This window comes from Lepisosteus platostomus, chromosome 6 (assembly GCF_059453375.1).
Source record: "Lepisosteus platostomus isolate fLepPlt1 chromosome 6, fLepPlt1.hap1, whole genome shotgun sequence".
Taxonomy (NCBI): Eukaryota; Metazoa; Chordata; class Actinopteri; order Semionotiformes; family Lepisosteidae; genus Lepisosteus; species Lepisosteus platostomus.
Genome location: NC_142616.1, coordinates 2604725 through 2630220, shown reverse-complemented (window position 1 = coordinate 2630220; position 25496 = coordinate 2604725). Strand labels below are relative to the sequence as shown.

At 51.2% G+C, this 25496-nt stretch overlaps 3 protein-coding genes across 5 annotated transcripts in view; all 3 read right to left on the bottom strand.

The window, feature by feature from the left end:
* Positions 1 to 595: 595 nt before the first annotated feature.
* On the bottom strand, positions 596 to 5746 carry ypel3 (yippee-like 3). 3 transcript variants are annotated; one of them, XM_088637399.1, is made up of 5 exons: positions 5376 to 5746; positions 3238 to 3378; positions 2167 to 2210; positions 1729 to 1837; positions 596 to 1608 (listed from the first exon to the last, which is right to left on the bottom strand). In XM_088637399.1, the coding sequence occupies exons 2-5, from the start codon at positions 3352 to 3354 to the stop codon at positions 1519 to 1521; spliced, it is 360 nt and encodes a 119-aa protein (XP_088493525.1). In that variant the 5' UTR covers positions 3355 to 3378; positions 5376 to 5746; the 3' UTR covers positions 596 to 1518. The 3 variants fall into 3 exon arrangements, with proteins under 3 accessions (XP_088493525.1, XP_088493524.1, XP_088493523.1); XM_088637398.1 differs by lacking the exon at positions 5376 to 5746 and adding an exon at positions 3523 to 4862 and having other exon boundaries at positions 3238 to 3483; XM_088637397.1 differs by lacking the exon at positions 5376 to 5746 and having other exon boundaries at positions 3238 to 4862.
* A 5139-nt stretch (positions 5747 to 10885) lies between these two features.
* Positions 10886 to 25496, bottom strand: part of LOC148659598 (lysophospholipase D GDPD1-like) — a 32667-nt gene continuing 18056 nt past the window's right edge. The window contains exons 2-10 of the mRNA XM_088637366.1: positions 21981 to 22023; positions 20202 to 20337; positions 20074 to 20119; positions 18789 to 18907; positions 17885 to 17974; positions 14251 to 14384; positions 14097 to 14156; positions 13180 to 13231; positions 10886 to 11277 (exon numbers count right to left, since the gene is read on the bottom strand). Of these exons, the coding sequence (XP_088493492.1) occupies positions 11134 to 11277; positions 13180 to 13231; positions 14097 to 14156; positions 14251 to 14384; positions 17885 to 17974; positions 18789 to 18907; positions 20074 to 20119; positions 20202 to 20337; positions 21981 to 22023 (824 nt within the window). The 3' untranslated portion in view covers positions 10886 to 11133. The remainder of the gene's footprint in view (positions 11278 to 13179; positions 13232 to 14096; positions 14157 to 14250; positions 14385 to 17884; positions 17975 to 18788; positions 18908 to 20073; positions 20120 to 20201; positions 20338 to 21980; positions 22024 to 25496) is intronic.
* LOC148659599 (uncharacterized) lies at positions 13237 to 14088 on the bottom strand (the record flags this gene model as incomplete). Its single annotated transcript, XM_088637768.1, has 1 exon — positions 13237 to 14088. A coding segment is annotated over one exon (852 nt), but the record flags the coding sequence as incomplete, so codon positions are not given.

Here is a 25496-nt window from a genome sequence, read left to right as displayed (position 1 = left end):
TCCGTGTGTCCGAGTGTCCGAGGGGCCGTGTGACTGAGTGTCCGTGTGTCCGAGGGGCCGTGTGTCCGTGTGTTTGAGTGTCCGACGGGCCGTGTGTCTGTGTGTCTGTCCGAGGGGCCGTGTGTCCGAGTGTCCGTCTGAGTGTCTGAGTGTCCGAGTGTCCGTCCGAGGGGCTGTGTGTCTGTGTGTCTTGAGTGTCCTGAGTGTCCGAGTGTCCGTCCGACTGTCCGACTGTCCGAGTGTCCGAGGGGCTGTGTGTCCGTGTGTCCGTCCGAGGGGCTGTGTGTCCGTGTGTCCGTCCGAGGGGCTGTGTGTCTGTGTGTCTGTGTGTCCGTGTGTCTGTGTGTCCGTCCGAGGGGCTGTGTGTCTGTGTGTCCGTCCGAGGGGCCGAGGGGCCGAGGGGCCGAGGGGCCGAGGGGCTGTGTGTCTGTGTGTCTGTGTGTCCGTGTGTCTGTGTGTCCGTCCGAGGGGCTGTGTGTCTGTGTGTCCGTCCGAGGGGCCGAGTGTCTGAGTGTCTGAGTGTCCAAGGGGCCGTGTGTCTGTGTGTCTGTGGAGCTGTGTGCCCCCTCACACAAAACACATCAACACGAAGCCCTGGGTTTTATCAGAGTTTTATTAGTAGAAACGAGTCCCAGATGCAGACAGACATGAGGTGTGTCCACCAGTGACAAAACCCCCGCGATCCTACCCTTCACCCTGGTCCAAGTGGGGCACTGCATCGTCTCCCCTGAGGAGGGCACTGCTGAGCCCCACAACCAGCTCCTCACACTCACTCACTCACTCATCATTCATTCATTCATTCATTCTCGCATCACCCTACAGCTATACACCCTGTTGACAGGCTGGAGGGAGGTAGCCCCCTGTCCACACCGTCGACACCCCTGTACATATTTACACCCCCTCTGGAGGGCAGGCTGGGACCCCCAGGCTTCCTTCTCCGAGCCCCTCCCTCTCGGAATCCGGGACGGACACGCTGTGCCGTTCTGATCATGTCCCGGGGAGGGGGCGTTGGTTGGGGAGTCCGACTTCCCCAGCTGGGAGAACTGGGAGTCACTCCTGATTGCCTGGGACTCAGGAACCGCGCAGAGAGTCTCTCTCCTGATTGGCTGGGACTCGGGAACCGCGCAGAGAGTCTCTCTCCTGATTGGCTGGGACTCGGGAGCCACGCAGAGAGTCTCTCTTGTGATTGGCTGACTCGGGAGCCATGCCAAGTGTCTCTCTTCTGATTGGCTGACTCGGGAGCCATGCAGGGAGTCTCTCTCCTGATTGGCTGGGACGCCGGAGCCACGCAGGGAGTCTCTCTCCTGATTGGCTGGTTAGGAGAGCTGATCTGCACAGCCCTGCTACAAACCAGCAATCACAGAACGAAACCTTTCAAAGAGAACATGCCCAGAAAAAAGAAAACAGTTCAACAAGACTCAAAGGCCAAGATGAGTCTAAAACAACAGGAAGGACAGAGACAGAGACACACAGGGAGAGAGACAGGATATCCTAGAGAATCAGACAGACAGGGTGTCCTCAGTCCCAGCCATTGTCCTTGATCATGTGAGACACCTCTATGATGAACTTCCCCTCCTTGTACTTCTGACTGGACTCATAGGCCTGCTCCTGTAGAGACACACAGAGACAGGACTGTCTCAGTTCCTGTACGTACACACACACACACACACACACACACACACACACACACACACACACACACACGGCCATGTTCCTGTAGAGACTCACATATTTCCAGCCCAGTGTTGTGTTGCAGTTCTCACAGTAGATATCAGCCACTGCGTGAAGCCCAGTCAACAGCAACCTCTGCTCTGCAGCTCCACAGCCCACATTCACACTGAGAGACAGAAGAGTCACAGTAAATAACTCCACTACATTAACACTACTGAGAGAGAGAGAGGGGTTAATACACACAGAGACTGGACACTCCAGTACATTAACACTGCACTGAGAGAGAGAGGGGTTCATACAGACACACTGACTGGACACTCCAGTACATTAACACAGCACTGAGAGAGAGAGAGGGGTTAATACAGACACACTGACTGGACACTCCAGTACATTAACACTGCACTGAGAGAGAGGAGTTAATACACACACACTGGACACTATAGACATACTGACTGGATGCTACTGTAAAATAACATTGCACTGAACGATACTCACACAGAATTGAACAAATAGGCTCTTCCTTGACTTCCTTGGAAAGACTACAAAACAATAAATAATTATCAGTTAATAACAGTCCAGTCAGTCCAGTCCAGCCTGGAGAGTCTCAGACTGCTCTGTCAGTGTCAGTGGAGTCTGATTATAATCCCAGTTCAGAACTCATCCAGCTCCCAGTCCAGTCAGACCAGTCCAGCCTGGAGAGTCTCAGACTGCTCTGTCAGTGTCAGTGGAGTCTGATTATAATCCCAGTTCAGAACTCATCCAGCTCCCAGTCCAGTCAGTCCAGTCCAGCCTGGAGAGTCTCAGACTGCTCTGTCAGTGTCAGTGGAGTCTGATTATAATCCCAGTTCAGAACTCATCCAGCTCCCAGTCCAGTCAGACCAGTCCAGCCTGGAGAGTCTCAGACTGCTCTGTCAGTGCCAGTGGAGTCTGATTATAATCCCAGTTCAGAACTCATCCAGCTCCCAGTCCAGTCAGTCCAGTCCAGCCTGGAGAGTCTCAGACTGCTCTGTCAGTGTCAGTGGAGTCTGATTATAATCCCAGTTCAGAACTCATCCAGCTCCCAGTCCAGTCAGACCAGTCCAGCCTGGAGAGTCTCAGACTGCTCTGTCAGTGTCAGTGGAGTCTGATTATAATCCCAGTTCAGAACTCATCCAGCTCCCAGTCCAGTCAGACCAGTCCAGCCTGGAGAGTCTCAGACTGCTCTGTCAGTGCCAGTGGAGTCTGATTATAATCCCAGTTCAGAACTCATCCAGCTCCCAGTCCAGTCAGCCCAGTCCAGCCTGGAGAGTCTCAGACTGCTCTGGCAGTGTCAGTGGAGTCTGATTCTAATCCCAGTTCAGAACTCATCCAGCTCCCAGTCCAGTCAGCCCAGTCCAGCCTGGAGAGTCTCAGACTGCTCTGTCAGTGTCAGTGGAGTCTGATTATAATCCCAGTTCAGAACTCATCCAGCTCCCAGTCCAGTCAGTCCAGTCCAGCCTGGAGAGTCTCAGACTGCTCTGTCAGTGTCAGTGGAGTCTGATTATAATCCCAGTGAAGAACTCATCCAGCTCCCAGTCCAGGTGTTACCTTGGAGATGAGCTCGTCGTGGTTGGCCAGGTGTGCTCGACAGTGCACGCAGCTGTATCGGCGGTGGCAGGTGTCCAGGTAGGCCTGGAAGGTCTTGGGTTTGGTCAGCTTCACCATGTCCGCGGCTCCCAGCACCGCCCCCTGCAGGGAGGGACACATTACTGCACAGAGGGGAAACCGCAGCAGTGCACGCGCAGATCCTGACTCGGGACCGTCCTGTCCGGGGGGGCCCTGTCATCTGTCCCTCTCTCAGGCTCTCCTCTGACTCCGACGTGAAGCCGGCACCTGAGACACGCTGCCTCCAGTGAAGTCAAGCGCAGCGTTCGAATCCAGTGATCTCCTCTCTCTCGTCCCACTCTGCCGTCCTGCACGGGGTCACGTGACTGCACGATCGTCATGCCGCAGGCCCGTCGCTAGGGGCGACCTCGCCGTTTCAAATCTATATTCAATTCCACTGTATCGGCCAGATACCATGTCTTGTGTGAGCAATCTGTCATCTCACAGAGCCCAGCTCACTCTCCAGAGACACACTCACACTCACTCACTCTCACTCTCACACTCACACTCACACTCACACTCACTCTCACTCTCACACTCACACTCACACTCACACTCACACTCACTCATACTCACTCATACTCACACACACACACACAGGGAGAGAGGAGCTGGGGGTCAGAGCGCAGGGTCAGACATTTGTACAGCACCCCTGGAGCAGCTGGGGTTCAGGGGCCTCGCTCAGGGGCCTGACAGAGGAGGATTCCTCTGCTGGGCCACAGGATTCGAACCGGCAACCCTCCAGCCACAGGCACAGCTCCTGAGCCCCAGAGCCAGCGCCCCGCTCCCCCCCTTTTAAAGCACAGCGAGTCGGACGACTTCCTGTAGGCAGAGGGCCAGCCCCGCCCCCTGAGGACCAAACCAAACTGGTGCTCCTGCAAGGGCAGCGAGGGAAAACAGCACGGGTTCGAAAACATCAGGAGGAAGAAAGGGCACTCCACCTTGGCCACATCACCCTGCAGCTCCCAGCTCCCAGCCCACTGGAGCCCAGCAGGGGGAGCCTGGCCAGTACCTGGAGGGGAGACTCCTGGGAGAGGGGTGAGTGGGGCCAGCAGGGGGCGCTCTCTCCCTGCGCTCTGTGGGGTCCTGATGCCCCAGTCCAGTGATGGTGAGCTATAAAAGAGTAGGGCTGGACACTGACGGGGACACTGGACTGGAAGAAGGCTCCGTCCTTCAGATGAGACGTGAAACCGGGGTCCTGACTCTCTGTGCTCATGAACAATCCCGGGGTGTCTCTATAAAAGAGTCGGGGTGTTACCCCGGTGTCCCCCTGGTCTTGACCAGTCCTGGCCTCCTAGTAACCCCTAATGACCTCTGACCTGTCCTCATCGCCCTGAGAGCTGGTGTGTGGTGAGTGTACTGGAGCATCATCCAGGTGTGGTGTCACACTGGTGGGGGTGGAGGGGATCCCCAATACCTGTTAAGCGCTCTGAGTGGAGGGTCCAGAAAAGCGCTATATAATTTTAAGCAATTATTATTGTTTCGGTTTGCATACAAGTGGGTCTACTCTTATAAGACATACGGTAAACTGAATCCAGGCTCTGATATTAGGAGACATACGGTAGTTAGGCAGGCCTTGGTAGGATAAATATGGCCACAGCTGTCCGGACTCAAACCTAGATATTATTATTATTATTTCAGGTATGTTGGTTTTGCATTGTGTGGGAAGAGGATATTATGTTTTTTAAATGGCTGAAACTGTTTTGTCTCGGCAGGTTTGTGATGGAAACAGGCAGCTTTTCCACTGTCAGTGTGAACACAACACTGTCCTCCAGACACTCACAGAACTTGTGTGTGTGTGTCCTGTGATGGACTGGTGTCTTGTCCAGGGTGTGTGTGTGTGTGTGTGTCCTGTGGTGGACTGGTGTCCTGTCCAGGGTGTGTGTGTGTGTGTCCTGTGATGGACTGCTGTCCTGTCCAGAGTAAGTGTGTGTCTCGCCAACGAACACGGAATCCTGACCCCTGGACCTGCCTAGCTCTGTGGCCACACTTCTCGCCCACCGAACCGAACTCTCGCCTCCGCCTCACGGTACCGGGCCCAGCCCTCCGCTCAGCACGACAGAGCCCCCCGAACCGCTCACCTCTGCCGTGGGGAGCCCACGCCGCGGTCACCCGAGCCCGGACCGAAGGCGGAAGGAAGAGAGCTGTCGTGTGTTTGTGTTTTGTTTGGGGAAAATAGCAACCTTCCTTCGAGTCGACGCGAGCCGGGTTCGAGGGGGCGAGACAGGGGGCGCCTGACGCAGCAGCCCGACCACCAGAGCAAGTCACCCGCCTTGCAAACGCGCAGTCCGATCCGGTCCGGTCCGGTTCGGCGGGTCCGGATAGGACGATCAAGCCCTCAACGCGTCCCTGCACACGGGAAGACAGCGGGGTTCGGCCCGGGTTCGGCCCGGTGCTCAGAAAGCGGCAGCAGCAGGAGAAACTGCGTCTCCTCGGCTCTTGTTGATGTTTTGATCGCGCAAGGCGAGCTCCGCCCCCCTGCTTACAGCCCGGCCGCTCGCTACGTCATCGCCCTCCACCGGCGCGGCCGCGGCCAATCACAGCGCGGGCGCAGGAAAGCGGCTCGGCCAATCGGAGGGCGATGCGCCCGAAAGGACTCAGGTTATTGGATGGTAGCATGGAGAGGGGGGAGGGGGCTCTCCCGGAGTCGGCCAATCAGAGGACGCGACACTGCGCAGGTCCACCCGGGTTGAGACGAGCGCGCCGATTGGCTGGCGAGCGCAGATCGGGGGCTGTTGACACAGGAGCTGCTCCGCGGCGTTATCAGGGCTCTGGCAGCGCCGGGCGTGATCCGATAAGCGCTGTTTTTTTTTTAAAACACAAACCCGGCTTCGAGCAGGACTTTGAACCCGCCTGTTTAAAAATACAGCGGCTCCGCCCGGGGCAGCGGCTGATATGAGGCGGCGAGGCGAGCTGTTGTGTTATTGTGTGGAGGAGCTGTTCCTTTTTATAATTGTGTGATGTTGGCATGCCCAGAGGGACACTGGTCAGGACAGACACACTGGTCAGGACAGAGAGAGTGGTCTGAGCCGACAGTCCCTCTGGCTTCCAGCCTCTGGGTCCATCTCAGGGTCACAGGGGAGCGGGCGCTCCTATCCCAGCAAGCAACAGGCACACACACACTGTACATAGGCACAAGCACACACGCACACACACTGTACATAGGCACAAGCACACATGCACACACACTGTACATAGGCACAAGCACACACACACACACACACACACTGTACATAGGCACAAGCACACGCACGCACACACACACACACTGTACATAGGCACAAGCACACACACACACTGTACATAGGCACAAGCACACACACACACACACACTGTACATAGGCACAAGCACACACGCACACACACACTGTACATAGGCACAAGCACACGCACACACACTGTACATAGGCACAAGCACACACACACACACACACTGTACATAGGCACAAGCACACACACACACACACAGTACATAGGCACAAGCACACACACTGTACATAGGCACAAGCACACACACACACTGTACATAGGCACAAGCACACACACACACACACACACACACACACACTGTACATAGGCACAAGCACACACACACACACACACTGTACATAGGCACAAGCACACACACACACACACACTGTACATAGGCACAAGCACGCGCACACACACACACTGTACATAGGCACAAGCACACACACACACACACACACTGTACATAGGCACAAGCACACACACACACACACACACACACACACACACACACACTGTACATAGGCACAAGCACACACAGAGCTCAGCTCGCTTTCTTCGTCACAGAAAGACACGGGCGCACCGAGATGCGCGTCGGCACGTCTGCTCCGATACCTAGACAATAAGGAAACACCCCAAAACATCAACACCCCCGCTCGGGAAACCCCCACCAGGCCGCGCCAGGGGAGTCCAGGACGCCCGCGGAGACGGGGGCAGGTGTTCCCGGACTCTGACCCCAGCTGACCCCAGGGCGACTGGCGCTGGTGAGATCGTCACGGTGAGCTGTACATGTCGTCACGAATCAGTTTGTCTCAGTACTTTATCCACACATGTCAACGGTTTTAATACCGCCCCCTCTGTTCACGCCTTTAAAGTACAACTCCTTTTTTATTTCAGTTCTATCTAAAGGGTCAAAAGGCGAGACCTACAATGTCGTGAATTCCTCTGGCTCTGTTTCTGTATCTGTCTCCTTTTTTGTATTTCTGGTGTTGAAATAAAAACTTATTTAAGAAAAATACCGTCACGCACACGGCCGATATTACAGTGTCCCTCTCCTGACCAGTGTCCCTATTAATTATTAAATTATAAAATCCCGTTCATGATAGATTTTCTTTTCTTGTTAAAAAAAAACAGAATTTGCTTCCGTGTTCCGGACCGCACTCTGACCCACAGTCCCCGCCGTCACCGTGGGCAACACTGAACACACAAGAACACAAAGCACGCGAGTACGTGACCCCGCAGCCCGTGGGAGTGGCTGCCCGGGCGCTCGGCCGCGCTTTCCCCGAGAAACCCTCCCGACCAGCCCCGTCTGACAGAGCCCGGCGACCCGCGGGAGGAGAGCAGCAAACGCACCAGACCGACAGCGCCTCTTCTGAGCTCTTGTGGAAAGACGTTGTCGTGCGAGCCTGTCATACTGCTCTCCGCGAACTGAGAGTAAGACACTACACGCTTCAACGATATCACCAGGAGAGGATTATCACTCCGACAGTACATAATCTGCTACACTCCCAGTCCAGTACAACAGTCTGTTACAGTAGGAGCTACAGTCCCAGTACAGTAGACCAGTCTGTTACAATAGGAGCTACAGTCCCAGTACAGTAGACCAGTACTGTTACAATAGGAGCTACAGTCCCAGTACAGTAGACCAGTCTGTTACAATAGGAGCTACAGTCCCAGTACAGTACAACAGTCCTGTTACAATAGGAGCTACAGTCCCAGTACAGTAGGACAGTCTGTTACAATAGGAGCTACAGTCCCAGTACAGGAGAACAGTCTGTTACAATAGGAGCTACAGTCCCAGTACAGTAGACCAGTCTGTTACAATAGGAGCTACAGTCCCAGTACAGTACAACAGTCTGTTACAATAGGAGCTACAGTCCCAGTACAGTAGACCAGTCTGTTTCAATAGGAGCTACAGTCCCAGTACAGTAGACCAGTCCTGTTACAATAGGAGCTACAGTCCCAGTACAGTAGAACAGTCTGTTACAATAGGAGCTACAGTCCCAGTACAGTAGACCAGTCCTGTTACAATAGGGGCTACAGTCCCAGTACAGTAGAACAGTCTGTTACAATAGGAGCTACAGTCCCAGTACAGTAGACCAGTCCTGTTACAATAGGAGCTACAGTCCCAGTACAGTAGAACAGTCTGTTACAATAGGAACTACAGTCCCAGTACAGTAGACCAGTCTGTTACAATAGGAGCTACAGTCCCAGTACAGTAGAACAGTCCTGTTACAATAGGAGCTACAGTCCCAGTACAGTAGAACAGTCTGTTACAATAGGAGCTACAGTCCCAGTACAGTACAACAGTCTGTTACAATAGGAGCTACAGTACAGTCCCAGTACAGGAGAACAGTCTGTTACAATAGGAGCTACAGTCCCAGTACAGTAGACCAGTACTGTTACAATAGGGGCTACAGTCCCAGTACAGTAGAACAGTCTGTTACAATAGGAGCTACAGTCCCAGTACAGTAGACCAGTACTGTTACAATAGGAGCTACAGTCCCAGTACAGTAGACCAGTCTGTTACAATAGGAGCTACAGTCCCAGTACAGTACAACAGTCCTGTTACAATAGGAGCTACAGTCCCAGTACAGTAGGACAGTCTGTTACAATAGGAGCTACAGTCCCAGTACAGGAGAACAGTCTGTTACAATAGGAGCTACAGTCCCAGTACAGTAGACCAGTCTGTTACAATAGGAGCTACAGTCCCAGTACAGTACAACAGTCTGTTACAATAGGAGCTACAGTCCCAGTACAGTAGACCAGTCTGTTTCAATAGGAGCTACAGTCCCAGTACAGTAGACCAGTCCTGTTACAATAGGAGCTACAGTCCCAGTACAGTAGAACAGTCTGTTACAATAGGAGCTACAGTCCCAGTACAGTAGACCAGTCCTGTTACAATAGGGGCTACAGTCCCAGTACAGTAGAACAGTCTGTTACAATAGGAGCTACAGTCCCAGTACAGTAGACCAGTCCTGTTACAATAGGAGCTACAGTCCCAGTACAGTAGAACAGTCCTGTTACAGTAGGAGCTACAGTCCCAGTACAGTAGAACAGTCTGTTACAATAGGAGCTACAGTCCCAGTACAGTAGAACAGTCTGTTACAATAGGAACTACAGTCCCAGTACAGTAGACCAGTCTGTTACAATAGGAGCTACAGTCCCAGTACAGTAGAACAGTCCTGTTACAATAGGAGCTACAGTCCCAGTACAGTAGAACAGTCTGTTACAATAGGAGCTACAGTCCCAGTACAGTACAACAGTCTGTTACAATAGGAGCTACAGTACAGTCCCAGTACAGGAGAACAGTCTGTTACAATAGGAGCTACAGTCCCAGTACAGTAGACCAGTACTGTTACAATAGGGGCTACAGTCCCAGTACAGTAGAACAGTCTGTTACAATAGGAGCTACAGTCCCAGTACAGTAGACCAGTACTGTTACAATAGGAGCTACAGTCCCAGTACAGTAGACCAGTCCTGTTACAATAGGAGCTACAGTCCCAGTACAGTAGACCAGTCCTGTTACAGTAGGAGCTACAGTCCCAGTACAGTAGAACAGTCTGTTACAATAGGAGCTACAGTCCCAGTACAGTACAACAGTCTGTTACAATAGGAGCTACAGTCCCAGTATAGTAGGACAGTCCTGTTACAATAGGAGCTACAGTCCCAGTACAGTAGACCAGTCTGTTACAATAGGAGCTACAGTCCCAGTACAGTAGACCAGTCTGTTACAATAGGAGCTACAGTCCCAGTACAGTACAACAGTCTGTTACAATAGGAGCTACAGTCCCAGTACAGTAGAAGTCTGTTACAATAGGAGCTACAGTCCCAGTACAGTACAACAGTCTGTTACAATAGGAGCTACAGTCCCAGTACAGTAGACCAGTCTGTTACAATAGGAGCTACAGTCCCAGTACAGTAGACCAGTCCTGTTACAATAGGAGCTACAGTCCCAGTACAGTACAACAGTCTGTTACAATAGGAGCTACAGTCCCAGTACAGTAGACCAGTCTGTTACAATAGGAGCTACAGTCCCAGTACAGTAGACCAGTCCTGTTACAATAGGAGCTACAGTCCCAGTACAGTAGAACAGTCCTGTTACAATAGGAGCTACAGTCCCAGTACAGTAGAACAGTCCTGTTACAATAGGAGCTACAGTCCCAGTACAGTAGAACAGTCCTGTTACAATAGGAGCTACAGTCCCAGTACAGTACAAAATCCATATTATTAAAACCACATTATAAGCCATTATATGATATGCAAGCTCCAAGAAAGTGAAAGCTGTCACCTGAAAAATAATAGACCAATAAAAGTAAATTAAAAAATAAATTAATCACCATTACAAGAAACTGGGGCCTTTATTCAGATGAAGAGCACACCTCCCCAGTCTCTGTCCCGTAACACTGAATGGGGAATACTGAGGAGAAAAGGGGGAGGAGTCAGTCGCCGCACTGCCCAATCACTGCAGACATGAAGCCCGAGAATGTAGAATTTATAATAAGTAGAATGGTTCTGAGCCATCCTATTGGCTGCCAGGAAAAGCGGGGTGTGGCTTATCCACAGGCACATGGGTGTGCAGTGCGGGGCCTATTGGCTGGCGGGGCGAGGGGGCGGGGGGTGTCTGGTGAGGTAATCCCGCAGTCGGGAGGGGTAGTCTGTCATCACTCCTGTGGCTCCGAGAGAGAAGGCTCTCTGGAAATCACTGTCCTCATTGCACACGAAGAGATGGACCTGGGAGAGAGAGAGAGGTTGATAAACATGCAGAAGAGAGTATTGAAGTATTGGCTACACCTAAAAAACAGCGACCAAAATTCCTACCACCACAAAGCCCTGCTGAGCCAAGAGCTGAGCCCAAAACAGAGCCCCCTGAGCCAGCTGGTCCTGAGGCTCACCGACCTGAGCCACACCGATACTAACCAGCCTCAGGACAGCACTGCTAGAGCACCACAACCCAGACTCAACCACATCACAGCACAGATCAAACAGCAATATCTCACACACTGGGACACACACACACAAACACAACATAAACTGGAATGCTACAGAACCTTAAACAGACAATACACACTAGCCGAATATCTGACCAAGATAAGAAACAACAAACAGAAACAGACCCTGACGAAGTACAGGCTCAGTGACCACAGCCTGGACACACACACTGGACACAGGCAGACCTAGCTGTCCAGAGAGGACAGGCTCAGTGACCACAGCCTGGACACACACACTGGACACAGGCAGACCTGGCTGTCCAGAGAGCACAGGCTCAGAGACCACAGCCTGGACACACACACACAGGATGCAGGCAGACCTGGCTGTCCAGAGAGGACAGGCTCAGTGACCACAGCCTGGACACACACACTGGAAACAGACAGACCTGGTTGTCCAGAGAGGACAGGCTCAGAGACCACAGCCTGGACACACACACTGGACACAGGCAGACCTGGCTGTCCAGAGAGGACAGGCTCAGTGACCACAGCCTGGACACACACACTGGACACAGGCAGACCTGTGTCAGCGGGGAGAAATAGAGACAGAGGTGCACTTCCTACTGCACTGTGACAGATACTCTGGGATTAGAGAAACATTCTTCCCGAAATTCAGAAATCTAATCCCAGAGTTCCCACACCTGCCAGAATCACAACGGGTCCCAATCCTACTGGGAGAGGGAGGAGGGAACTCAGTTGATCTGGCAGCCCAGTATGTGATCTCCTGTCCCAGCCTGAGGAACAGTGAGTCTGTCTCCCAATAATGCTCCAGCCGCCTACACTATATGTCAATATTTTATAATATGTCTTTGTTGTAAATGTCTGTAACATGTCTGTAGATTTTATTTTACTTTTATTTTATGTTTTGTTCCATGTTAATTTTATTATTTTTATCTGCTTTGGCAACACTGATTGTACCCATCGGTCATGCTAATAAAGCACCTTGAATTGAAATGAATTGAGAGGGAGAGGGGTTAATACAGACACACTGACTGGACACTCCAGTACATTAACACTGCACTGAGAGAGAGATGGGTTAATACAGACACACTGACTGGACACTCCAGTACATTAACACTGCACTGAGAGAGAGAGGGGGGTTCATACACACACACTGACTGGACACTCCAGTACATTAACACTGCACTGAGAGAGAGAGGGGTTAATACAGACACACTGACTGGACACTCCAGTACATTAACACTGCACTGAGAGAGAGGGGTTAATACAGACACACTGACTGGACACTCCAGTACATTAACACTGCACTGAGAGAGAGAGGGGTTAATACAGACACACTGACTGGACACTCCAGTACATTAACACTGCACTGAGAGAGAGAGGGGTTAATACACACACACTGACTGGACACCCCAGTACATTAACACTGCACTGAGAGAGAGAGGGGTTAATACACACACACTGACTGGACACTCCAGTACATTAACACTGCACTGAGAGAGAGAGGGGTTAATACAGACACACTGACTGGACACTCCAGTACATTAACACTGCACTGAGAGAGAGAGAGGGGTTAATACACACACACTGACTGGACACTCCAGTACATTAACACTGCACTGAGAGAGAGGGGGGTTCATACAGACACACTGAGAGAGGTTGAGAGAGGGTGATGAAGGTTTCGTACCTGGATGCCTCGTGCTGCCAGGTGTTTAAAAAGCTGTTTCTGCATTAAGACTCTGAAACGTAAAGATCGACAGTGATTGAAGGATCTATAGTTAGTCATCATCATCATCTTCGTCAGCACCGTTATCTTCATCATCGTCATCAAATTCATCACTGCCTTCACCATCATCATCACCATCACCACCATCATCATCACTGTCACTGTCCTGACCATCATCCTCATCTTCATCACTGTCTTCACCATCATCATTACCGTCACTGTCTTCACCATCATCCTCATCATCGCCATCATCCTCATTGTCATGATCGTCATCGTCATCGTCATCATCACCATAATCATCATCATCTTCATCACCTTCATCGTCATCATCATCTTCATCGCTGTCATCACCATCCTCATCTTCATCACCATCATCCTCTTAATGATCATCGTCATCACTGTCATCACCATACTCTTCCTCACTGTCTTCACCATCATCTTCATCACCATCGTCACTGTCATCACCATCATCCTCATCTTCATCACTCTCTTCACCATCATCGTCACTGTCTTCACCATCATCCTCATCATCTCCATCGTCCTCATCATCATGATCGTCATCGTCATCCTCATCATCACCATAAACATCATCATTTTCATCACGTCATCGTCATCATCATCGTCATCGCTGTCATCACCATCATCATTATCATCATTCTCATCATCACCGTCACTGTCATCACCATCATCCTCATCATCATCTTCATCACCGTCATTACCATCATCGTCGTTATCATCACCATCAGCATCATCGTCACTGTCATCGCAACTGTCCTCATGATCACCTTCATTGTCTTTACCATCATCGTCATCATCACCACTATCACTATCATCATCATCATCGTCGCTCCCTGCCTCGGCAGTGAAGACTCACTCACTTGTCCAGCAGGGAGACGACGATTCTGTTGCGCAGGATCGGAGACTCCGGGATGAAGGTCCTGTCGGAGAGGGGGACAGAGAGAGGAAGAGAGAGACTGAGTCCTCAGTCCTCAGAGAGGGAGAGGAGGCAGGAGGAAGGAGGTCGACACTCACCGGTTGATGATGCTGGGAATGTAGCCCTGCAGGAAGCTCTCGCCCACAGAGACGAAGGGCAGCAGACCAGAGTAGTAGAGCAGGAGGAGCTGGACCACACGGGGCACCGTGAAGGCAAAGGGCATGGAGGGGTTCTACAGAGAGCAGAGAGATTAACACAGGCCCTAATACAGACCCCAGAGACACTCCTCACACAGAGAGATGAACACAGACCCTAATACAGACCCCAGAGACACTCCTCACACAGGGAGATGAACACAGACCCTAATACAGACCCCAGAGACACTCCTCACACAGAGAGATGAACACAGACCCTAATACAGACCCCAGAGACACTCCTCACACAGAGAGATGAATACAGACCCTAATACAGACCCCAGAGACACTCCTCACACAGAGAGATGAATACAGACCCTAATACAGACCCCAGAGACACTCCTCACACAGTGAGATGAACACAGACCCTAATACAGACCCCAGAGACACTCCTCACACAGAGAGATGAACACAGACCCTAATACAGACACCAGAGACACTCCTCACACAGAGAGATGAAGACAGACCCTAATACAGACCCCAGAGACACTTCTCACACAGGGAGATGAACACAGACCCTAATACAGACCCCAGAGACACTCCTCACACAGAGAGATGAACACAGACCCTAATACAGACCCCAGAGACACTCCTCACACAGAGAGATGAATACAGACCCTAATACAGACCCCAGAGACACTCCTCACACAGAGAGATGAACACAGACCCTAATACAGACACCAGAGACACTCCTCACACAGAGAGATGAAGACAGACCCTAATACAGACCCCAGAGACACTTCTCACACAGGGAGATGAACACAGACCCTAATACAGACCCCAGAGACACTCCTCACACAGAGAGATGAACACAGACCCTAATACAGACCCCAGAGACACTCCTCACACAGAGAGATGAATACAGACCCTAATACAGACCCCAGAGACACTCCTCACACAGAGAGATGAACACAGACCCTAATACAGACCCCAGAGACACTCCTCACACAGAGAGATGAACACAGACCCTAATACAGACCCCAGAGACACTCCTCACACAGAGAGATGAATACAGACCCTAATACAGACCCCAGAGACACTCCTCACACAGAGAGATGAACACAGACCCTAATACAGACACCAGAGACACTCCTCACACAGAGAGATGAAGACAGACCCTAATACAGACCCCAGAGACACTTCTCACACAGGGAGATGAACACAGACCCTAATACAGACCCCAGAGACACTCCTCACACAGAGAGATGAACACAGACCCTAATACAGACCCCAGAGACACTCCTCACACAGAGAGATGAATACAGACCCTAATACAGACCCCAGAGACACTCCTCACACAGAGAGATGAACACAGACCCTAATACAGACCCCAGAGACACTCCTCACACAGGGAGATGAACACAGACCCTAATACAGACCCCAGAGACACTCCTCACACAGAGAGATGAACACAGACCCTAATACAGACCCCAGAGACACTCCTCACACAGAGAGATGAACACAGACCCTAATACAGACCCCAGGGACACTCCTCACACAGAGAGATGAACACAGACTCCAATACAGACCCCAGAGACACTCCTCACACAGAGAGATGAACACAGACCCTAATACAGACCCAGAGACACTCCTCACACAGAGAGATGAACACAGACCCTAATACAGACACCAGAGATACTCCTCACACAGAGAGATGAACACAGACCCTAATACAGACCCCAGAGACACTCCTCACACAGAGAGATGAACACAGACCCCAGAGACACTCCTCACACAGGGAGATGAACACAGACCCTAATACAGACCCCAGAGACACTCCTCACACAGGGAGATGAACACAGACCCTAATACAGACCCCAGAGACACTCCTCACACAGAGAGATGAACACAGACCCTAATACAGACCCCAGAGACACTCCTCACACAGAGAGATGAACACAGACCCTAATACAGACCCCAGAGACACTCCTCACACAGAGAGATGAACACAGACCCCAGAGACACTCCTCACACAGGGAGATGAACACAGACCCTAATACAGACCCCAGAGACACTCCTCACACAGAGAGATGAAGACAGACCCTAATACAGACCCCAGAGACACTCCTCACACAGGGAGATGAACACAGACCCTAATACAGACCCCAGAGACACTCCTCACACAGAGAGATGAACACAGACCCTAATACAGACCCCAGAGACACTCCTCACACAGAGAGATGAACACAGACCCTAATACAGACCCTAGAGACACTCCTCACACAGAGAGATGAACACAGACCCTAATACAGACCCCAGAGACACTCCTCACACAGAGAGATGAACACAGACCCTAATACAGACCCCAGAGACACTCCTCACACAGAGAGATCAATACAGACCCTAAAACAGACTCCAGAGACACTCCTCACACAGAGAGATGAACACAGACCCTAATACAGACCCCAGAGACACTCCTCACACAGAGAGATGAACACAGACCCTAATACAGACACCAGAGACACTCCTCACACAGAGAGATGAAGACAGACCCTAATACAGACCCCAGAGACACTCCTCACACAGGGAGATGAACACAGACCCTAATACAGACACCAGAGACACTCCTCACACAGAGAGATGAAGACAGACCCTAATACAGACCCCAGAGACACTCCTCACACAGGGAGATGAACACAGACCCTAATACAGACCCCAGAGACACTCCTCACACAGAGAGATGAACACAGACCCTAATACAGACCCCAGAGACACTCCTCACACAGAGAGATGAACACAGACCCTAATACAGACCCCAGAGACACTCCTCACACAGAGAGATGAACACAGGCCCTAATACAGACCCCAGAGACACCCCTCACACAGAGAGATGAACACAGACCCTAATACAGACCACAGAGACACTCCTCACACAGAGAGATGAACACAGACCCTAATACAGACCCCAGAGACACTCCTCACACAGAGAGATGAACACAGACCCTAATACAGACCCCAGAGACACTCCTCACACAGGGAGATGAACACAGACCCTAATACAGACCCCAGAGACACTCCTCACACAGGGAGATGAACACAGACCCTAATACAGACCCCAGAGACACTCCTCACACAGAGAGATGAACACAGACCCTAATACAGACCCCAGAGACACTCCTCACACAGAGAGATGAACACAGACCCTAATACAGACACCAGAGACACTCCTCACACAGAGAGATGAATACAGATCCTAATACAGACCCCAGAGACACTCCTCACACAGGGAGATGAACACAGACCCTAATACAGACCCCAGAGACACTCCTCACACAGAGAGATGAACACAGACCCTAATACAGACCCCAGAGACACTCCTCACACAGAGAGATGAACACAGATCCTAATACAGACCCCAGAGACACTCCTCACACAGAGAGATCAATACAGACCCTAATACAGACCCCAGAGATACTCCTCACACAGAGAGATGAACACAGACCCTAATACAGACGCCAGAGACACTCCTCACACAGAGATTAATACAGATTTCAATATAGACTTTTATAAGGACAGATAGGTGAAAAGAGTGACACACCTCCTTCCGGCACTTCTTCATTATGTGAGATTTGACACTGGCCCACACAGTGATGTCTTCTCTGTTATACGTCTTTGCTAAATCTGACACCTGAGAGAGAGAGGGGTTAATACAGACACACTGACTGGACACTCCAGTACATTAACACTGCACTGAGAGAGAGAGAGGGGTTAATACAGACACACTGACTGGACACTCCAGTACATTAACACTGCACTGAGAGAGAGGGGTTAATACAGACACACTGACTGGACACTCCAGTACATTAACACTGCACTGAGAGAGAGAGGGGTTCATACACACACACTGACTGGACACTCCAGTACATTAACACTGCACTGAGAGAGAGAGGGGTTCATACAGACACACTGACTGGACACTCCAGTACATTAACACTGCACTGAGAGAGAGAGGGGTTCATACACACACACTGACTGGACACTCCAGTACATTAACACTGCACTGAGAGAGAGAGGGGTTCATACAGACACACTGACTGGACACTCCAGTACATTAACACTGCACTGAGAGAGAGAGGGGTTCATACACACACACTGACTGGACACTCCAGTACATTAACACTGCACTGAGAGAGAGGGGGGTTAATACAGACACACTGACTGGACACTCCAGTACATTAACACTGCACTGAGAGAGAGGGGTTAATACAGACACACTGACTGGACACTCCAGTACATTAACACTGCACTGAGAGAGAGGGGTTAATACAGACACACTGACTGGACACTCCAGTACATTAACACTGCACTGAGAGAGAGAGGGGTTAATACAGACACACTGACTGTACACTGCAGCAGACTGGAAAGTCATGGTACATCAACATTCAGAAATGTTGGCAACCAAAAGGACAGACAGGTAGTCAGAAGGGGAGACAACCACTCACCTTCTTAATAAGCATCTCATTATCCTCCTTGATCTCAACGTTGATTGGCATCCTAGGAAACTTCTGGAAGAGCTCCTCAAGAAGAGCAAAACGTCTGTCTGTCCCTGTGCTATACCGTCCTGAAGGACAGACACACACACTGAGACACCGTACCTCCTGAAGGACAGACACACACACACTAAGACACCGTACCTCCTGAAGGACAGACACACACACACTGAGACACCGTACCTCCTGAAGGACAGACACACACACACTGAGACACCGTACCTCCTGAAGGACAGACACACACACTGAGACACCGTACCTCCTGAAGGACAGACACACACACACTAAGACACCGTACCTCCTGAAGGACAGACACACACACTGAGACACCGCACCTCCTGAAGGACAGACACACACACTGAGACACCGTACCTCCTGAAGGACAGACACACACACACTAAGACACCGTACCTCCTGAAGGACAGACACACACACTGAGACACCGCACCTCCTGAAGGACAGACACACACACTGAGACACCGTACCTCCTGAAGGACAGACACACACACTGAGACACCGTACCTCCTGAAGGACAGACACACACACACTGAGACACCGTACCTCCTGAAGGACAGACACACACACACTGAGACACCGTACCTCCTGAAGGACAGACACACACACACTGAGACACCGTACCTCCTGAAGGACAGACACACACACTGAGACACCGTACCTCCAGAAGGACAGACACACACACACTGAGACACCGTACCTCCTGAAGGACAGACACACACACTGAGACACCGCACCTCCTGAAGGACAGACACACACACACTGAGACACCGTACCTCCTGAAGGACAGACACACACACACTGAGACACCGTACCTCCTGAAGGACAGACACACACACTGAGACACCGTACCTCCTGAAGGACAGACACACACACTGAGACACCGTACCTCCTGAAGGACAGACACACACTGAGACACCGTACCTCCTGAAGGACAGACACACACACACTGAGACACCGTACCTCCTGAAGGACAGACACACACACACTGAGACACCGTACCTCCTGAAGGACAGACACACACACACTGAGACAGATACACTGAGACACACAGTGACGTGGACACAGTGAGACACAGTTAGATACACTGAGACACACAGTGACTAAGACACAGTGAGACACAGATAGATACACTGAGAACACACAGTGACCTGGACACAGTAAATGTCAGACACAATAGAGTGCTGTGCTCACTAACCCTGAGACACACTGACTGACTCACCTGTATAAAAGGTGACCTCTAGTCTCTCCTTGTAAAGAGGCAGGTCCTGTAACAGTGAGAGGATTCTTATTACAAATCAGTGATAGATGAAGACTATAATGACGATGAAGAAGAAGGTAGTGACTAACCTCAAAGTTACAATCAGAGATGTTGACATCACACCCCGTCTGTCTGAGCAGGTTTTCATCATGTGACACAATCACACGGCCGTCCTTAGTCATGTGACAGTCTAACTCCAGTAACTCGGTCCCATTCTCAACCGCACTGACATTGACAGAGAGAGACAAGTCAATACTCACACTGATTGACACTCCAGTACATGAACACTGCACTGAGAGAGAGGGGTTAATACAGACACACTGACTGGACACTCCAGTACATTAACACTGCACTGAGAGAGAGAGGGGTTAATACAGACACACTGACTGGACACTCCAGTACATGAACACTGCACTGAGAGAGAGAGGGGTTAATACAGACACACACTGACTGGACACTCCAGTACATGAACACTGCACTGAGAGAGAGAGAGGGGTTAATACAGACACACTGACTGGACACTCCAGTACATTAACACTGCACTGAGAGAGAGGGGTTAATACAGACACACTGACTGGACACTCCAGTACATTAACACTGCACTGAGAGAGAGAGAGGGGTTAATACAGACACACTGACTGGACACTCCAGTACATTAACACTGCACTGAGAGAGAGGGGTTAATACAGACACAGTGACTGGACACTCCAGTACATGAACACTGCACTGAGAGAGAGAGAGGGGTTAATACACACACACTGACTGGACACTCCAGTACATTAACACTACACTGAGAGAGAGAGGGGTTAATACAGAAACACTGACTGGACACTCCAGTACATTAACACTGCACTGAGAGAGAGAGGGGTTAATACACACACAAAGACTGGACACTCCAGTACATGAACACTGCACTGAGAGAGAGGGGTTAATACACACACACAGACTGGACACTCCAGTACATTAACACTGCACTGAGAGAGAGAGGGGTTAATACACACACACTGACTGGACACTCCAGTACATTAACACTGCACTGAGAGAGAGAGGGGTTAATACAGACACACTGACTGGACACTCCAGTACATTAACACTGCACTGAGAGAGAGAGAGGGGTTAATACACACACACTGACTGGACACTCCAGTACATTAACACTGCACTGAGAGAGAGAGAGGGGTTCATACACACACACTGACTGGACACTCCAGTACATTAACACTGCACTGAGAGAGAGAGGGGTTAATACAGACACACTGACTGGACACTCCAGTACATTAACACTGCACTGAGAGAGAGAGAGGGTTAATACAGACACACTGACTGGACACTCCAGTACATTAACACTGCACTGAGAGAGAGAGGGGTTAATACAGACACACTGACTGGACACTCCAGTACATTAACACTGCACTGAGAGAGAGAGAGGGGTTAATACACACACACTGACTGGACACTCCAGTACATTAACACTGCACTGAGAGAGAGAGAGGGGTTCATACACACACACTGACTGGACACTCCAGTACATTAACACTGCACTGAGAGAGAGAGAGGGGTTAATACTGACTGGACACTCCAGTACATTAACACTGACTGGACACTCCAGTACATTAACACTGCACTGAGAGAGAGAGGGGTTAATACAGACACACTGACTGGACACTCCAGTACATTAACACTGCACAGAGAGAGAGGGGGGTTAATACAGACACACTGACTGAACACTCCAGTACATAAACACTGCACTGAGAGAGAGAGGGGTTAATACAGATACTGACTGGACACTCCAGTAACACTGAGAGAGAGGGGTTGGCAGTAGTGATAATATTAATATTAATTAATGAAGGTGACTGAGTCTCACATACTTGGTAAAAGCCTCCACTGTGCTCTCTATTCTCTCTCCACCCCCTGCGAACACAAAGACAGCAACTGATTAAACTGAGAGAGTGTGTGTGTGTGTGTGTGTGTGTGCTGTAGAGGGCTGTGTGTCAGTGTGTCTCAGCAGTGACAGGTGTGTGTGTGTGTGCTGTAGAGGGCTGTGTGTCAGTGTGTCTCAGCAGTGAGGTGTGTGTGTGCTGTAGGGGGCTGTGTGTCAGTGTGTCTCAGCAGTGAGGTGTGTGTGTGTGTGCTGTAGAAGGCTGTGTGTCAGTGTGTCTCAGCAGTGACAGGTGTGTGTGTGTGTGTGCTGTAGAGGGCTGTGTGTCAGTGTGTCTCAGCAGTGACAGGTGTGTGTGTGTTTGTGTGCTGTAGAGGGCTGTGTGTCAGTGTGTCTCAGCAGTGACAGGTGTGTGTGTGTGTGTGCTGTAGAGGGCTGTGTGTCAGTGTGTCTCAGCAGTGACAGGTGTGTGTGTGTGTGTGTGTGCTGTAGAGGGCTGTGTGTCAGTGTGTCTCAGCAGCGAGGTGTGTGTGTGTGTGTGCTGTAGAGGGCTGTGTGTCAGTGTGTCTCAGCAGTGAGGTGTGTGTGTGTGTGCTGTAGAGGGCTGTGTGTCAGTGTGTCTCAGCAGTGACAGGTGTGTGTGTGTGTGTGTGCTGTAGAGGGCTGTGTGTCAGTGTGTCTCAGCAGTGAGGTGTGTGTGTGTGTGTGTGCTGTAGAGGGCTGTGTGTCAGTGTGTCTCAGCAGTGAGGTGTGTGTGTGTGTGTGCTGTAGAGGGCTGTGTGTCAGTGTGTCTCAGCAGTGACAGGTGTGTGTGTGTGTGTGCTGTAGAGGGCTGTGTGTCAGTGTGTCTCAGCAGTGAGGTGTGTGTGTGTGTGTGTGCTGTAGAGGGCTGTGTGTCAGTGTGTCTCAGCAGTGACAGGTGTGTGTGTGTGTGTGCTGTAGAGGGCTGTGTGTCAGTGTGTCTCAGCAGTGACAGGTGTGTGTGTGTGTGTGCTGTAGAAGGCTGTGTGTCAGTGTGTCTCAGCAGTGACAGGTGTGTGTGTGTGTGTGCTGTAGAGGGCTGTGTGTCAGTGTGTCTCAGCAGTGAGGTGTGTGTGTGTGTGTGTGCTGTAGAGGGCTGTGTGTCAGTGTGTCTCAGCAGTGACAGGTGTGTGTGTGTGTGTGTGCTGTAGAGGGCTGTGTGTCAGTGTGTCTCAGCAGTGACAGGTGTGTGTGTGTGTGTGCTGTAGAGGGCTGTGTGTCAGTGTGTCTCAGCAGTGAGGTGTGTGTGTGTGTGTGTGTGCTGTAGAGGGCTGTGTGTCAGTGTGTCTCAGCAGTGACAGGTGTGTGTGTGTGTGTGCTGTAGAGGGCTGTGTGTCAGTGTGTCTCAGCAGTGACAGGTGTGTGTGTGTGTGTGCTGTAGAGGGCTGTGTGTCAGTGTGTCTCAGCAGTGACAGGTGTGTGTGTGTGTGTGCTGTAGAGGGCTGTGTGTCAGTGTGTCTCAGCAGTGAGGTGTGTGTGTGTGTGTGCTGTAGAGGGCTGTGTGTCAGTGTGTCTCAGCAGTGAGGTGTGTGTGTGTGTGTGTGCTATAGAGGGCTGTGTGTCAGTGTGTCTCAGCAGTGACAGGTGTGTGTGTGTGTGTGTGCTGTAGAGGGCTGTGTGTCAGTGTGTCTCAGCAGTGACAGGTGTGTGTGTGTGTGTGTGCTGTAGAGGGCTGTGTGTCAGTGTGTCTCAGCAGTGACAGGTGTGTGTGTGTGTGCTGTAGAGGGCTGTGTGTCAGTGTGTCTCAGCAGTGACAGGTGTGTGTGTGTGTGTGCTGTAGAGGGCTGTGTGTCAGTGTGTCTCAGCAGTGACAGGTGTGTGTGTGTGTGTGTGCTGTAGAGGGCTGTGTGTCAGTGTGTCTCAGCAGCGAGGTGTGTGTGTGTGTGTGCTGTAGAGGGCTGTGTGTCAGTGTGTCTCAGCAGTGACAGGTGTGTGTGTGTGTGTGCTGTAGAGGGCTGTGTGTCAGTGTGTCTCAGCAGTGACAGGTGTGTGTGTGTGTGTGTGCTGTAGAGGGCTGTGTGTCAGTGTGTCTCAGCAGTGACAGGTGTGTGTGTGTGTGTGTGCTGTAGAGGGCTGTGTGTCAGTGTGTCTCAGCAGTGAGGTGTGTGTGTGTGTGTGCTGTAGAGGGCTGTGTGTCAGTGTGTCTCAGCAGTGAGGTGTGTGTGTGTGTGTGCTGTAGAGGGCTGTGTGTCAGTGTGTCTCAGCAGTGACAGGTGTGTGTGTGTGTGCTGTAGAGGGCTGTGTGTCAGTGTGTCTCAGCAGTGACAGGTGTGTGTGTGTGTGTGCTGTAGAGGGCTGTGTGTCAGTGTGTCTCAGCAGTGAGGTGTGTGTGTGCTGTAGGGGGCTGTGTGTCAGTGTGTCTCAGCAGTGAGGTGTGTGTGTGTGTGCTGTAGAGGGCTGTGTGTCAGTGTGTCTCAGCAGTGACAGGTGTGTGTGTGTGTGTGTGCTGTAGAGGGCTGTGTGTCAGTGTGTCTCAGCAGTGACAGGTGTGTGTGTGTGTGTGCTGTAGAGGGCTGTGTGTCAGTGTGTCTCAGCAGTGACAGGTGTGTGTGTGTGTGTGTGCTGTAGAGGGCTGTGTGTCAGTGTGTCTCAGCAGTGACAGGTGTGTGTGTGTGTGTGCTGTAGAGGGCTGTGTGTCAGTGTGTCTCAGCAGTGACAGGTGTGTGTGTGTGTGCTGTAGAGGGCTGTGTGTCAGTGTGTCTCAGCAGTGACAGGTGTGTGTGTGTGTGTGTGTGTGCTGTAGAGGGCTGTGTGTCAGTGTGTCTCAGCAGTGACAGGTGTGTGTGTGTGTGTGTGCTGTAGAGGGCTGTGTGTCAGTGTGTCTCAGCAGCGAGGTGTGTGTGTGTGTGTGCTGTAGAGGGCTGTGTGTCAGTGTGTCTCAGCAGTGAGGTGTGTGTGTGTGCTGTAGAGGGCTGTGTGTCAGTGTGTCTCAGCAGTGACAGGTGTGTGTGTGTGTGTGTGCTGTAGAGGGCTGTGTGTCAGTGTGTCTCAGCAGTGACAGGTGTGTGTGTGTGTGTGTGCTGTAGAGGGCTGTGTGTCAGTGTGTCTCAGCAGTGAGGTGTGTGTGTGTGTGTGCTGTAGAGGGCTGTGTGTCAGTGTGTCTCAGCAGTGACAGGTGTGTGTGTGTGTGTGCTGTAGAGGGCTGTGTGTCAGTGTGTCTCAGCAGTGACAGGTGTGTGTGTGTGTGTGTGTGTGTGCTGTAGGGGGCTGTGTGTCAGTGTGTCTCAGCAGTGAGGTGTGTGTGTGTGTGTGCTGTAGAGGGCTGTGTGTCAGTGTGTCTCAGCAGTGACAGGTGTGTGTGTGTGTGTGCTGTAGAGGGCTGTGTGTCAGTGTGTCTCAGCAGTGACAGGTGTGTGTGTGTGTGCTGTAGAGGGCTGTGTGTCAGTGTGTCTCAGCAGTGACAGGTGTGTGTGTGTGTGTGTGCTTTAGAGGGCTGTGTGTCAGTGTGTCTCAGCAGTGACAGGTGTGTGTGTGTGTGTGTGCT